We start from the raw sequence: 14386 nt of genomic DNA on the forward strand, positions 1-14386 counted from the left end.
AGGGGTTATCCGGCTTCTTTTCACTTTTTTTTTTATTACTCTATTGGGCTACATTGGGGCAGGTAAGTAGATAGAGAGCACTTACCTGCCCCGCTGTCAGCCCCTCTCCCCTGGCTCAGAGTGGTCATGTGACCGCTCCTGCCGCGATTTTGCTGCTTCCGGTCATTTCATGTCAACATGGGCAGGACCATGTTGACATGCAAATCTGGAACAGCATGTCGCCTCCCTGCTGGGCGGCTACAGTGCGATGAGCCTTGCCCCCCTTCCCTGCACCCTCCCACTCATTCCCCCGCATCCCTTACTCACCCCGCAACCTCCCCCTGCACTGCTGTGGGGTCCGTGACCTGGGGGAGGGGCCTGGCGGCGGCTGCCGTGGTGTCAGCGCCAGCACCGGGCTCCTGCTCAGGATCACACATTCAAATGTACTGGCATCACAGATCACAGATGCCGGTACATTTGAAAGCGCTGATGAGAGGGAGCACAGCGCTGCTTCTCATCACTGTCCCGCTGTCTGTGTCTGACAGATCAGGACAGCGGTGACTTCACTACTGTGCTGATATGGCCAGACCAGACAGCGTACGAACGTGCAGGAGCGGCGGGGACCGAGGACTGGTGAGTATGTATTCCCTACATGTGTTCCCTATGGGGGTAGGAGGGGTCGGTACAGAGCGCCGTGTGTGTGTGTGTGGTGCAGAGCCCTATGTGTGTGCGGTGCAGAGCCCTATGTGTGTGTGGTGCAGAGCCCTGTGTGTTGTGTGTGCGGTGCAGAGCCCTGTGTGTGTGTGTGGTGCAGAGCCCTGTGTGTATGTGTGGTGCAGAGCCCTGTGTGTGTGTGCGGTGCAGAGCCCTATGTGCGTGTGCGGTGCAGAGCCCGATGTGCATGTGTGTGGTGCAGAGCCCGACGTGCGTGTGTGTGTGTGGTGCAGAGCCATATGTGCGTGTGTGTGGTGCAGAGCCATATGTGCGTGTGTGTGGTGCAGAGCCATATGTGTGTGTGTGTCGTGCAGAGCCATATGTGCGTGTGCGGTGCAGAGTCCGATGTGCGTGTGCGGTGAAGAGTCCGATGTGCGTGTGCGGTGCAGAGTCTCATGTGCGTGTGCGGTGCAGAGTCCGATGTGCGTGTGCGGTGCAGAGTCCGATGTGCGTGTGCGGTGCAGAGTCCGATGTGCGTGTGCGGTGCAGAGTCCGATGTGCGTGTGCGGTGCAGAGTCCGATGTGCGTGTGGGGTGCAGAGTCCGATGTGCGTGTGCGGTGCAGAGTCCGATGTGCGTGTGTGTGATGCAGAACCATATGTGCGTGTTTGTGGTGCAGAGCCATATGTGTGTGTGTGGTGCAGAGCCCTATGTGCGTGTGCGGTGCAGAGTCCTATGTGCATGTGCAGTGCAGAGCCCGATATGCGTGTGCGGTGCAGAGCCCGATGTGCGTGTGCGGTGCAGAGCCCGATGTGCGTGTGTGTGGTGCAAAGCCATATGTGCGTGTGTGTGGTGCAGAGCCATATGTGTGTGTGTGTGGTGCAGAGCCATATGTGTGTGTGTGGTGCAGAGCCATATGTGTGTGTGTGTGTGGTGCAGAGCCATATGTGCGTGTGCGGTGCAGAGTCCGATGTGCGTGTGCGGTGCAGAGTCCGATGTGCGTGTGCGGTGCAGAGTCCGATGTGCGTGTGCGGTGCAGAGTCCGATGTGCGTGTGCGGTGCAGAGTCCGATGTGCGTGTGTGTGGTGCAGAACCATATGTGCGTGAGTGTGGTGCAGAGCCATGTGTGTGTGTGTGCGGTGCAGAGCCCGAAGTGCGTGTGGTGTGCAGAGCCATATGTGTGTGTGCGGTGCAGAGCCCGATGTGGTGTGGGGTACAGAGCCCGATGTGGTTTGGGGTGCAGAACCCGATGTGGTGTGGGGTGCAGAGCCCGATGTGGTGTGGGGTGCAGAGCCCGATGTGGGGCTGTTATTTGCAATGCTGTAGTGATAACAGGTCAGGTGCTGGGGAAGAATACTGACAGGGAATGTGTGTGCAGGGGGCGGGCAGGGGGCGAGGCTGGACACTGAGGCCGGGTGGTGCCAGCTCTGACTAGGACAGTGATGGCGAACCTGTGGCACTCTAGCTGTTGCAAAACTACAATTCCCATCATGCCTGGCCATTCAAAGCAAAAGCTTTGGCTGTGAAGACATGATGGGAATTGTAGTTTTGCAACAGCTGGAGTGCCACAGGTTCGCCATCACTGGACTAGGAGGTTTGGCACAGGAAGTTATCATGTTTGCTGGAGCTGAATGTAAACAAAGAGCTGCAGAGAATAAAGGGTGAATTCAAGAGGAACAAAAGTTAGAAAACAAAAAATACCAATGTAGGGGTGTTTTATATGACAATACAGCACAGATTAGCTTAACAAAAATGTTTGAGTTTATGTCGGACAACTCCTTCAATGACTAATTATTCACTTGTATGTCTATTTACATATTAAACCTTCTCCTTATTGGAGTGGTCTTCATGAACCTCATTCTAGCTCCAATGTAGCTAAATACCGTAAGTCATTAAAACACTTGGTTGTATAGATAGCACTTCTGTTTTACTAAAGTTTTAATAATTCTTACTGATCACTATTTCCTTGGTGAACATCTTTGTGCCTTTTATATCCTTCTTTGATAGCACACTGCAGTCCATTGGCTCCTCTTCAAGAGATTAGTAGCCTAAGTCCTGAGAATACTAGTATTGGCGGCATCAGTCCATCGCTAGTGATATTTGTCCACTATTGAATTCAAGCAATTGGGTATAGTTGTGACTATTCTAGCACAACTTTTTAAGGTGAGCACTTTTTTCTCATCCCCTATTGTGGGGTTCCAGATGTACGAATTCTATGTAGCTTCACTTTTGTGTTCTCAATTTTTTACACCACAAGCAGATTTGAAAATTATCCCCTATCCATAGAGGATAACTATTTCAGTGGTCAAGCCCTCAAAGATAAGAAGAACGAGATTTTGAATTGCAAGAATAGTGCTCTATAGAGCCTCATGTTGGGTCTCAGGTGCATATGCTTGACCTCTGCCCCATCCATTGTCTATGGCCATGCTGGAAATAGTTGGGCACTGTACTCGGCTTTCTCAGGCAGTGCCATAGATAATAAAACACTTAAAGATTACGGGGTCAATTAGACAAAAGCTGGTTATTACAAAGCCTCCATTTACTTTTATGAGGTGAATTTCTGATTTTCCATTAGGCCCTCTGCTTAAAGGGAACCTGTCATGTGATGTTAATCTGCAGGTGAATAGCACTCTGAATCTGCCTGGTGCCCGCAACTAGAGCCTCACTGCTGAGAAGAAATGAACTTTAGTCCTCCCGGCAAAGTTTGACTTCTAGTCATAAGGGTGCCGCCGGCATAGTTTCAGTCACTGCTCAGTGTATATTGAGTGGCACCGGTAACTAAGTCCCTGGCACTGACTGCCAGCAGGCTTTACATTAGTTGGGTTTAGACAACAGACAACTTTTATTAAATGTGTATGCAGCCTTTAACTGACTTATCTGATTAACAGCACAGTCTAAAGTCAGTTTACTGTAGTTGGATAAACTCTTTAGAATATTTCTTCAGTAATCCTACTGTCTCATAACTAAAGTTAACCATTGTATCTGTAAGGATAGATTATGTGGAGGCATGTGAGTGCAACAGTAATGTGGCTTTTCATTAGAACTGAAGTGTTTACTCAGGTTTAAAATACCACAAACATATAAAGACTGAACAAAAATGTTCAATCTTGCACACATTATCCCACAATTCAGATGCAAAGTTAAACTGTCAACACAAATGGAAAAGTAACTGAGAAACAGTCACTTCTTGATCTGCAAGGGACCAGAATAACTGATTTGGACCATGTTTCCGTTCAATATTTGTGGTGTACTGTTTATTTGTTACATACATTCACATCACGCAAGTCTATAAAGCAGCAGAGTGGATGTGAAGAAACAAGCTATTGTGAGCTTGTCCTAACCACAGCAAGACGCTAATCCCTCCCTCCATGCCCAGTCCTTCGTGTTAGCCTAACAACCCTGAAAGACGAGTTAGGCAGCTTGGCAGTAAGAGAATACTGGTTACTGGTTAAAAGGATTGTGTTGAATGAAAAGTGTACGCTATATACATTTAAATTCTGGTAATAATTCTCCATTCTTTCAAAACCCATCATTTCTCACCCCGACAAATATCATACATTCAGGTCCTACAAGTTCTAGTGCACAGACACATTACGTTGCCACCATTTTAGCTCAGTAGAGTTGTCACATATTTCAGAGGTTCAGGACATATTTCTATCGAATGGTAGTATGTGTGGAAATTTGTGTTATGATATAAAGTAAACTCCCAACACAAGAAGCAAAGTTACCTGATCGCTAGGCGTCTCTGTGTGGGAGATAGAGAATGATCACTGCGGACCGTACCTACAAAATAATATAAGGCATAACACATTTAAATTAATCATTCTCTTTATACATTGCATTTTACTACTATTATATTGGTATTATATGGATTGAAGCAGTAACTGATATGGTGACAAGGTGACTCCCCATAGACGTTTTTGGAAACAAAGCTGGTCATGTACAACAGACAATTTTTGGTGGGGCCCACCAACGTCAGTGGGTCCACTGACAATCTAATGTGTCTGTGAGAAGCTAGACTATCTCTTGATATCAGTAGTCATCATAAATAACACTAGATACATTTGAAACCAGAAGTTTACGTACACTACCTAAAAAGACACATATGCAGGTTTTTCTCACTGTCTGACATGAAATCAGAATAAACCTTTCGTGTTTTAGGCCAAACTGGATTACCAAAATGATTTATATTTGCCAAATGCCAGAATAATGAGAGAGAGAGAATGTATTAAGGCATTTTTATAATTTTCCGCAAAGTCAAAAGTTTACATACACATAGAGTACTATGCCTTTAAACAATGTGCAACAGCCCAGATGATTACGTTATGTCTTTGGAAGCTTCTAATTAGTTAATCAGAGACATAGCTATGGATGTATTTTAATGCACACCTGAATCCCACTGCTTCTTTGTGTAGCATCATGGGAAAGTTAAAAGAAAATCAGCAATGGTCTCAGGAATAGAATTGTGGACTTGCACAAGTCTGGTTCATCTTTGGGTGTATTTCCAAATAACTAAAGGTGCCTCATTCATCTGCACAAACAATTATATGCAAGTACAAACAAGATGGGAATGTCAATCCATCATACTGCTCAGGAAGGAGATGGGTTCTGTGTACCAGAGATGAACGTGCTTTGGTCAGACATGTGCATATCAACCGAAGAACAAAAGCAAAAGACCTTGTGAAGATGCTGGCAGAAGCTGGTAAGATAGTATCATTATCCACAGTGAAACAAGTACTGTATCAACATGGGCTGAAAGATCTCTCTGCCAGGAAGAAGCCATTACTCCAAAAGAAACATAAAAAAGCCAGATTAATGTTTGCAAATGCACACAGGAACACAGACCTTAATTTTTCAAGACATGTCCTGTGTTGTGACAAAACTAAAATTTAACTGTTTGACCATAATGACTATCTTTATGTTTGGAGGAAAAAAAGAGAAGCTTTGAAGCTAAGAACACCATCCCAACCCTGAAATACGGGAGTGGCAGCATCTTGTTGTGGGGTTATTTTGCTGCAGGAGGGACTGGTGAACTTCACAAACTAGATGGCATCATGAGGAAAGAAGATTATGTGGCAATACTGAAGCAACATCTCAAGACATCAGCCAGGAACTTAGGGGTACTTTGCACACTACGACATTGCAAGCCGATGCTGCGATGCCGAGCACGATAGTCCCCGCCCCCGTCGCAGCTGCGATATCATTGTGATAGCTGCCGTAGCGAACATTATCGCTTCGGCTGCTTCACATACACTCACCTGCCGTGCGACGCCGCTTTGGCTGGAGAACCGCCTCCTTATTAAGGGGGCGGGTCGTGTGGCATCACTGCGACGTCACACGGCAGGCGGCCAATAGGAGCGGAGGGGCGGAGATGAGCAGGATGTAAACATCCCGCCCACCTCCTTCCTTCTGCATTGCAGCCGGGACGCAGGTAGGAGATGCTCCTTGCTCCTGCGACTTCACACACAGCGATGTGTGCTGCCGCTGAAGCGAGGAACAACATCGGACCGTCGCGTCAGCGTAATTATGGAATTCGTCGACGCTACACCGATGATACGATTATGACGCTTTTGCGCTCGTTAATCGTATCATCTAGGATTTACACACTACGATGTCGAGAGCGACACAGGAAGTGCGTCACTTTCGACATGACCCCACCGACATTGCACCTGCGATGTCGTAGTTTTGCAAAGTACCCCTTAAAGTCCGGGCAGAAATGGGTCTTTCAAATAGACAATGACCCGAACCATACAGTCAAACAAAGTGGCTTAAGGGTAACAAAGTCAGTGTTTTGGAGTGGCCATCACAAAACCTTGGTCTCAATCCTATTGAAAATTTATAGGCAAAACTGAAAAGGCAGGTGCGAGCAAGGTGACCTACAAACCTGCCTCAGTTACACCAGTTCTGTCAGGAGGAATGGGCCCAAATTCCTACCAACTATAGTGAGAAGCTTGTGGAAGGATATCTAAAACGTTTGACCCAAGTCAGACAGTTTAAGAGCAGTGGTACCAAATACTAATGAAAAGTATGTCAACTTTTGACTTTGCAGAAATAATAAAAATGCCTTAAAACATTTTCTCTCTGTGTCTCTCTCATTTTTCTGGCATTTGGCAAATATAAATAATTTTGGTTCCTAATTGACTGAAAACGGGAAAGGTTTATTCTGATTTCATGTCACATTGTGAGAAAAACCTGCAGATGTGTCTTTTTAGATAGAGTACGTAAACTTTTGGTTTCAACTGTATGTTGGATATGAACCTTATCTTCCTCTGCTTATGAGAATAAACATGTATGCTTAGCTGATCCAAGCATTTTTGTTTATTGGAGAGTCTAAAGAAATGACTAATATCTAAAGTACATGGTCAAAATTATAGAGGTTGTCCAATAAAGATCATTTATCATTTATATAAATGCTCTTTATGGAACACTGAGATAGATGATAAATATATGATTGCTGGAAGTCTGAATGGTGAAACCCAACTGAACCAGAGAACGAGGGTTCCAAAACCCTGAATGGAGCAGCAGTGGTGAGCATATAAACCACCAATCCTACAAACAGTGAATGTGTAAATGGTTGCACATGCTCACTGTTTTTTCCATTCATATAGACTTGGGAACCCCCATTCTCATGATCATTGGAGGACATTAAATATGTCTCATCTATCCTGTGCACAGGTGATTTATGTTGTTTACAGGGCAACATCTTAATGGTGCTCTGGAAGACGGGAAGCTTGAACTGTGAAAATGCTTTCATGCATACACTTGATAGACAGGCAACAATTTAGAGAAATTATATTTGATACCAGTATTTTTACTGTTCTTTGCATATTCTCCAGCAATTTGTGTAAAAAATGTACAACACACAAGCAAATAGAAGGCAAAATACATTTTACCAAAAATGAAATGCATTTTGATTTAATTTTTATTGCCACCAATATTCCTAACAGTAATGCCGGCGTCACACAGTACGATATATCGTGCGATATGTCGGCGGGGTCACGTCGTAAGTGACGCACATCCGGCATCGTTAGAGATATCGTATCGTGTGACAGCTACGAGCGACGGTGAACGAGCAAAAATACTCACCTTATCGTTGCTCGTTGACACGTCGCTCATTTTCAAAAAGTCGTTTCTTCTTCTCTGCTCTGGTTGTTCATCATTCCCGGGGCAGCACAGATCGCTCCGTGTGACACCCTGGGACCGATGAACACAGCTTACCGGCTATGCGGAAGGAAGGAGGTGGGCGGGATGTTAATGTCCCGCTCATCTCCGCCCCTCCGCTTCTATTGGCCGGCTGCTGTGTGACGTCGCTGTGATGACGAACGTCCCTCCCCCTTCTGGAAGTGGATGTTCGCCGCCCACAGCGACGTCGCTCAGCAGGTAAGTACGTGTGACGGGGTTTAACGACTTTGTGTGCCACGGGCAACTAATCCGGGTTTTTTTGCCGCCGGGTGCGGTTTTCCCTCATAGACTTTTATTAGCGCCGGGTTGTGCCGCATGTACTCGCGTTTGATCTGGTTTTTGCCGGTTGCGGCAAAAATCATCACTCCGGCGGCCGCACAGGACGCAGAGAGGAACTTTTTTGCCAGCTGTGCGGCATAGTGCATAATGAAAGTCTATGAGCGCCGAATCCGGTGGCATGCATCAAACACCGGAAGCATGTACCGGTTTGTACTTCTGAGCATGCCCAGAAGTGATATAAATTCATTGCTTGTCAGAAAATCAATCACTCACTCACTCTCTCTCACTCACTCACTGACTCTCACCCACTCACCGATCACTGGCGCGGCGCTGCACGGCTGTCATACTGCTGGCGGCTTCTCCTGATTTAAAAATGCTGGCCGCCCATTATTCAATCTCGTATTCACTGCTTTCCCCGCCCACTGGCGCCTATCATTGGTTGCAGGCAGACACGCCCCCACGCTGAGTGACAGCTGTCTCACTGCAACCAATCACAGCCGCCGGTGGGCGGGTCTATTTCTTGCAGTAAAAAAAATAAAAAATGTAAAAAAACGGCGTGCGGTCGCCCCCAATTTTGATACCAGCCAAGATAAAGCCACATGGCTGAAGGCTAGTAATCTCAGGATGGGGAGCTCCACCTTATGGGGAGCCCCCCAGCCTAAAAATATCAGCCAGCAGCCGCCCGGAATTGCCGCATCCATTAGGTGCGACAGTCCCGGGACTCTACCCGGCTCATCCCGAATTGCCTTGGTGCGGTGGCAATCGGGGTAATAAGGGGTTAATCATGGCAGACGTCTACCCGAGATACCTTCCATGATTAACCTGTAAGTGAAAGTGAATAAACACATACACCCAAAAAATCCTTTATTTTGAATAAAAGACAAAAAAAAACCCTCATTTACCTCTTTATTAATCCCCAAATACCCCTCCAGGTCCGACGCAATCCACAGAGGTCCCGCGACGCTATCATCTCTGCTACATGAAGCTGACATGAGCGGCAGTAGAACACCGCCGCTCACTATCAGCTCCACGCAGCAACTAAAGTGAATCGCGCTGTCAGCGGGGGACGTCACTGAGGTAATGCCTGCGTGTGCGGTGATGATGCGTGCGGTGATGATGTGTGCGGTAGTGCAAGGGTGTGCGGTGGTGATGCATGCGGTAGTGCAGGGGTGTGCGGAGATGATGCATGCGGTAGTGCCTGCGTGTGCGGGGATGATGCGTGCGGTAGTGCCTGCATGTGCGGTGATGATGGGGGCGATAGTGCCGGTATTTGTGCGGGGATGGTGGGGGCAATAGTGCCAGTGTTTGTGCGGGGATGATGGGGGCGATAGTACCGGTGTTTGTGTGGGGATGATGGGGGCGATAGTGCCGGTGTTTGTGCAGGGATCATGGGTGCGATATTGCCGGTGTTTGTGCAGGGATGATGGGGGCGATAGTACTGGTGTTTGTGCGGGGATGATGGGGTCTCTCTCTTTCTCCCTCTCAGCATAAAAAAAAAAAAACTGATCCGTTTTTTTTACCGGATCCGTCGCATCAGTTTTTACACAATCGGAGACGGATCCGATGCATCAGGTACAAACTGGATTGTGCCAGATTGGAAAAAACTGATGTGTGAAAGTAGCCTAAAGGTACCGTCACACTAAGCGATGCTCCAGCGATCCCACCAGAAACCTGACCTGGCAGTGATCACTGGAGTGTCGCTACACGGGTTGCTGGTGAGCTGTCAAACAGGCAGATCTCACCAGCAACCAGTGACCAGCCCCCAGCCAGCAGCGACGCATGGAAGCGATGCTGCGCTTGGTAACTAAGGTAAATATCGGGTAACCAACCCGATATTTACCTTGGTTACCAGCGCACACCGCTTAGTGCTGGCTCCCTGCACTCCTAGCCAGAGTACACATTGGGTTAATTACCCGATGTGTAGTCTGGCTATGTGTGCAGGGAGCAGGGAGCCGGCACTGACAGCGTGAGAGCGGCGGACGCTTGTAACGAAGGTAAATATCGGGTAACCAAGGAAAGGGTTTCTTGGCTACCCGATATTTACATTGGTTACCAGCGTCCGCAGAAGCCGGCTCCCTGCTCCCTGCACATTCAGTTGTTGCTCTCTCGCTGTCACACACAGCGATGTGTGCTTCACAGAGGGAGAGCAACAACTAAAAAATGGTCCAGAACATTCAGCAACAACCAGCAACCTCACAGCAGGGGCCAGGTTGTTGCTGGATGTCACACACAGCAACATCGCTAGCAACATCGCTGTTGCGTCACAAAAGTCGTGCCTCAGCAGCGATGTTGCTAGCGATGTTGCTTAGTGAGATGTGGCCTTAAGCCAGTAAAGATCCCCGCTATCCAGCTTGAGATGCCACCAGAGTATCCTCCAGAGATGTCCCCTGATAGTTTATAATAAAGTTATCCCCTGAAGTGCAGGCTTCTGGTGTTAGATTACAGACACAGATGTACTAATAACAATATGTAACCCACACAATGTAGTACCTGCCTTAAATGTTACTTATAGATATCCAACATAGTGACACAGATCTCTTCCACAGTGCCAGCCACAAATGCCCAAGACCTATCCAAATGGTGGTGTTGGACCTGCAACTTGCCATCCCTCTTAAAATACTTCCTTTTCAGCAAGACCATCATAAGAACCAGAAGTTGGAAGCACATTGGCATGTGACTTGACTTTGAATGTATTCACATCATATGCTTCCTAAGCTATTGGAATACAAGAATGCTCTGCTGGAAGGGGAATTTGGGCCAGTTTGTCATTGCAATTGTTGGGTCCCCATTTTTTAATCAGTATATAAAAACTGACTATTTATCAGTGCTTAAAAGGAACACTCTGAACATACTGTGGAATGATGGGGCAGTGAAAAATGCAAGGATTGTGTTCAACACCTTCCTCCTACACACTAGATGGGATTAAAGTATCCCTCTGGTTATACAGAAAAAATATTATAGGCCAAAGGCCCATAATCTTTTTTTCTGACTTATTTTTAATAACTTTCTTGATCTCAATAGCAGCGCACACCTATTTCTAGCCTGTGCTGTGTGCTAGGTTTCTGACTTCAGCACTGTAGAATGTAATATGATTGCACAGTGCTAATTATGGACACCTAGGGGACAGCATAGACCAAAGTAGTCCATGCTGCTATTGAGGACACAATTTAGAAAAATAACCTATGGCTATGTGCGCACAGTGCGTTTTTCGCGGCGTTTTTGCGCGTTTTTCGGGTGCGTTTTTGGCCTCAAAACTGCAGGACTTTGCTTCCCCAGCAAAGTCTATGAGTTTTCATTTTTGCTGTCCGCACACATCTGTTTTTTTTACCTGCGTTTTTGAGTTAAAAAAAAAAATGGACATGTCAGTTCTTTCCTGCGTTTTTCTGCGTTTTCCCCCCATGCAATGCATTGGAAAAACGCAGCAAAACGCAGAGATCAAAAACGCAGCAAAACGCAGCCAAAAACGCACCAAATCGCGGCAAAAACGCATGCGTTTTTTGATGCGTTTTTGTGCGTTTTTGGCGGCCAAAAACGCACAAAAACGCAACGTCAAAAAGACGCAGTGTGCGAACTTAGCCTATGTGAGCTCCTGAGTGCAGTTTTTCTGTTTCACCAGAGGTACACTTTAACCAATAGTGAGTTTTTCTTAGGATGTTTCTTTAATGTGAACCAAGATTGGAACCATAAATACATCAAGGTGATTGATTCCATGGAATATGGGCTACATATGAGACACATCTGTGAACAGCATCTTTTCTATTCACTTACCATCATGATATTCAAAGGCAAACCGGCTCACTTTTTGGGTAAGTGTCATTAAAGCCCTAAAATACACAGATATAATTACATGTCTTCACATATATTATATGGTGGCAAAACGGAACTAATTGTGTAAGGCTTACACTGTAAAGTCCAGCTCATCTACCAAGGGGTTTGCATATCTTCGGATATGAAAGAATGTGAGATAAACCATGCATATCAGCAATGTATATCTGGAGATAGAAGGAAGAGGAACATTGTTACACATTTATATACAGGTCACAGCCCTATGTGTTATGTACGATCCACAGCATTCAGCCACAATAAGCTTCCGCTTCTTTTGAAGCAACTGCTCCAATCATGTCACCATAGTAACCAAGTAACTATTTATTATGTAACGAAGGTAGGAAATCGCTCTATGTTATCACAGCATGACTTTCTCCTGAAGTACCGTAAACAGAATTTCACTAGTGCATCAGTTTAGTATGGGCAAATATATAAAACCCTTAATTAAGAATAATCTTTCTCACCACCAAACAAATGATGTCAGCGGATTTTCCAAGATCAAGGTATTTTATTCCACCCAGCAAAAACATTATCCCCGTCCTACATTCAGGATGATCTATCCAGTCGTCAACACTATTAACATTGGCATTCCTGTAAATTGTACCAACTTTGTAACCCACAATATCTTCATAAATCTGTCACTAAAAAGACCAGGGCTACGCTGCGACGTGTCACATCACCTAAAGATCTACTCATTATCAAGATAGTTGCAACCTCAACCTAGTACACCCTGTTGGCAGATTTCTACCCATGATGAATGCTAATCGATGCAATAACGAGTCTGTTGGTGCTCGTTTAATCACCCGTTACATGGGCCATTGCGAACTACATGGAAACAAATGCTCTTTAGTTCTATGGTTTGGCTCACATAGTTTTCACATTGATGCAGCACATTCCCAGTTTATAACGTGATATTTTCTGTCTTTTGCTTTTGCTCTTTCACCATTGGATGCTGCCATTTTTACATAGGTCATTATTCAATTTATTGCTTTTACTCAATTGTATAAAAAATAAATTCTTTCTACTAAGAACTAACAATTAGTATGTCTAACACTTCCAAGACTCAGTTACTGTAATACTTCTTCTAATTCAGCTTCTGTGACAGTAGGGTAGCCAGGCTCTAAATCAGGCTGGCCGCATGCAACCCGCCATGACCTTTTATGCAGCTCCCGGGCAGATTCCCGGGGGCTGCAGTGCTGGGGCCGCCGGCTCCTTAAATGACCACATGCACTGTTTGAGCGAACCAATGGGCTCTCCTGCTGTCCAGTGTTAGCGTGATCAGCGGTGTGTGCCCGTCCCTCTTTCCTCTCATGCGGTGTGCCCGCCCCTCTGCCCTCCGGAGTGATCTGCCCGTCCCTCTTTCCTCTCGTGGGGTGTGTCCGCCCCTCTGCCCTCCGGAGCAATCTGCCCGCCCCTCTGTCCTCTCGTGCGGTGTGCCCGCCCCTCTGGCCTCCGGAGCGGTATGCCCGCCCCTCTGCCCTCCGGCCTGCACTCTGCTCCCTGTCTAGTACTTTGTGTAGCATCCCCCCAGAGTTGTGTGCAACGATCAGTGCTGTGTCCCTCACCCCATGCTGTGTATCACCTCAGGTTTGTGGCTCCCCTGTAATGTCAGGGCTCTGCAGGTGCTGTGTGCAGAGCCTTGACATTACTGGGGGGCAGTGCTGTGTGCCCTCCCAATGCTGTGTATCACCCCCAGTGTTGTGTTCCCCCAGTGATGTCTGTGCCCCCCTCAGTGATGTCTTTGCCCCAACCCCTCTTGTGAGGTTTGTGCCCCCAGCCCCTCTTGTGATGTGTGTGCCCCCAGCCCCTCTTGCGTTGTGTATGCCCCCCAGCACCTCTTGCGTTGTGTATGCCCCCAGCGTCTCCTGTTATGTGTATGCCCCTCAGCCCCTGTTGTGTTGTTTGCCTTCAGCGTCTCCTGTGACTTATACATCACATTGGAGATGCTGGGGGCATATACATCACAGGAGACACTGGGGACATACACAACACAGGAGGGGCTGTGGTCATTTACATCACAGGAGCGGATGTGGGCATTTACATCACAGGAGGGGCTGGGAGCATATATATGTCCCCAGCTCCTCATGTGATGTATGTGCCTCCAGTGTCTCCTGTGATGTGTATATACAGCAGTCCCAGCATTTCCTTTCTGTTGTGTATACGTCAGTCCCAGCGTTTTCAATGTGATGTATATGCCCCCAGCCCCTCCAGTGATCTATGTGCCTTCAGTGACTCCTGTAATGTATATAGAGCAGTCCCAGTGTCTCCTATGTGTTATATGTGCCTCCAGCGTCTCCTGTGATGTATATACCGCGTCTCCTATGTGATGTATATGATTTACCAAATATTATTATGACAAAGAGTTGACTGCGCTTCAGACCGAGACAAACCTAGAAAAGCAATTGTGAGAAGCAACATGATTAGTATCACCAAACGTCACAGCCGCACCAAAGAGAAGCTGCTCCAGC

The 14386-nt window shown here is 46.8% G+C and overlaps 1 protein-coding gene across 2 annotated transcripts in view; it reads right to left on the minus strand.

Moving 5' to 3' along the window:
* Positions 1–14386, minus strand: part of LOC142289982 (membrane-bound glycerophospholipid O-acyltransferase 2-like) — a 116739-nt gene that overhangs the window by 40532 nt on the left and 61821 nt on the right. For both annotated transcript variants that reach the window (XM_075333926.1, XM_075333927.1), the window contains exons 4-6: positions 11996–12085; positions 11862–11917; positions 4361–4415 (exon numbers count right to left, since the gene is read on the minus strand). In XM_075333926.1, the coding sequence (XP_075190041.1) occupies positions 4361–4415; positions 11862–11917; positions 11996–12085 (201 nt within the window). The remainder of the gene's footprint in view (positions 1–4360; positions 4416–11861; positions 11918–11995; positions 12086–14386) is intronic.

The sequence above is a fragment of the Anomaloglossus baeobatrachus genome, chromosome 2 (genome assembly GCF_048569485.1).
Source record: "Anomaloglossus baeobatrachus isolate aAnoBae1 chromosome 2, aAnoBae1.hap1, whole genome shotgun sequence".
NCBI lineage: Eukaryota > Metazoa > Chordata > Amphibia > Anura > Aromobatidae > Anomaloglossus > Anomaloglossus baeobatrachus.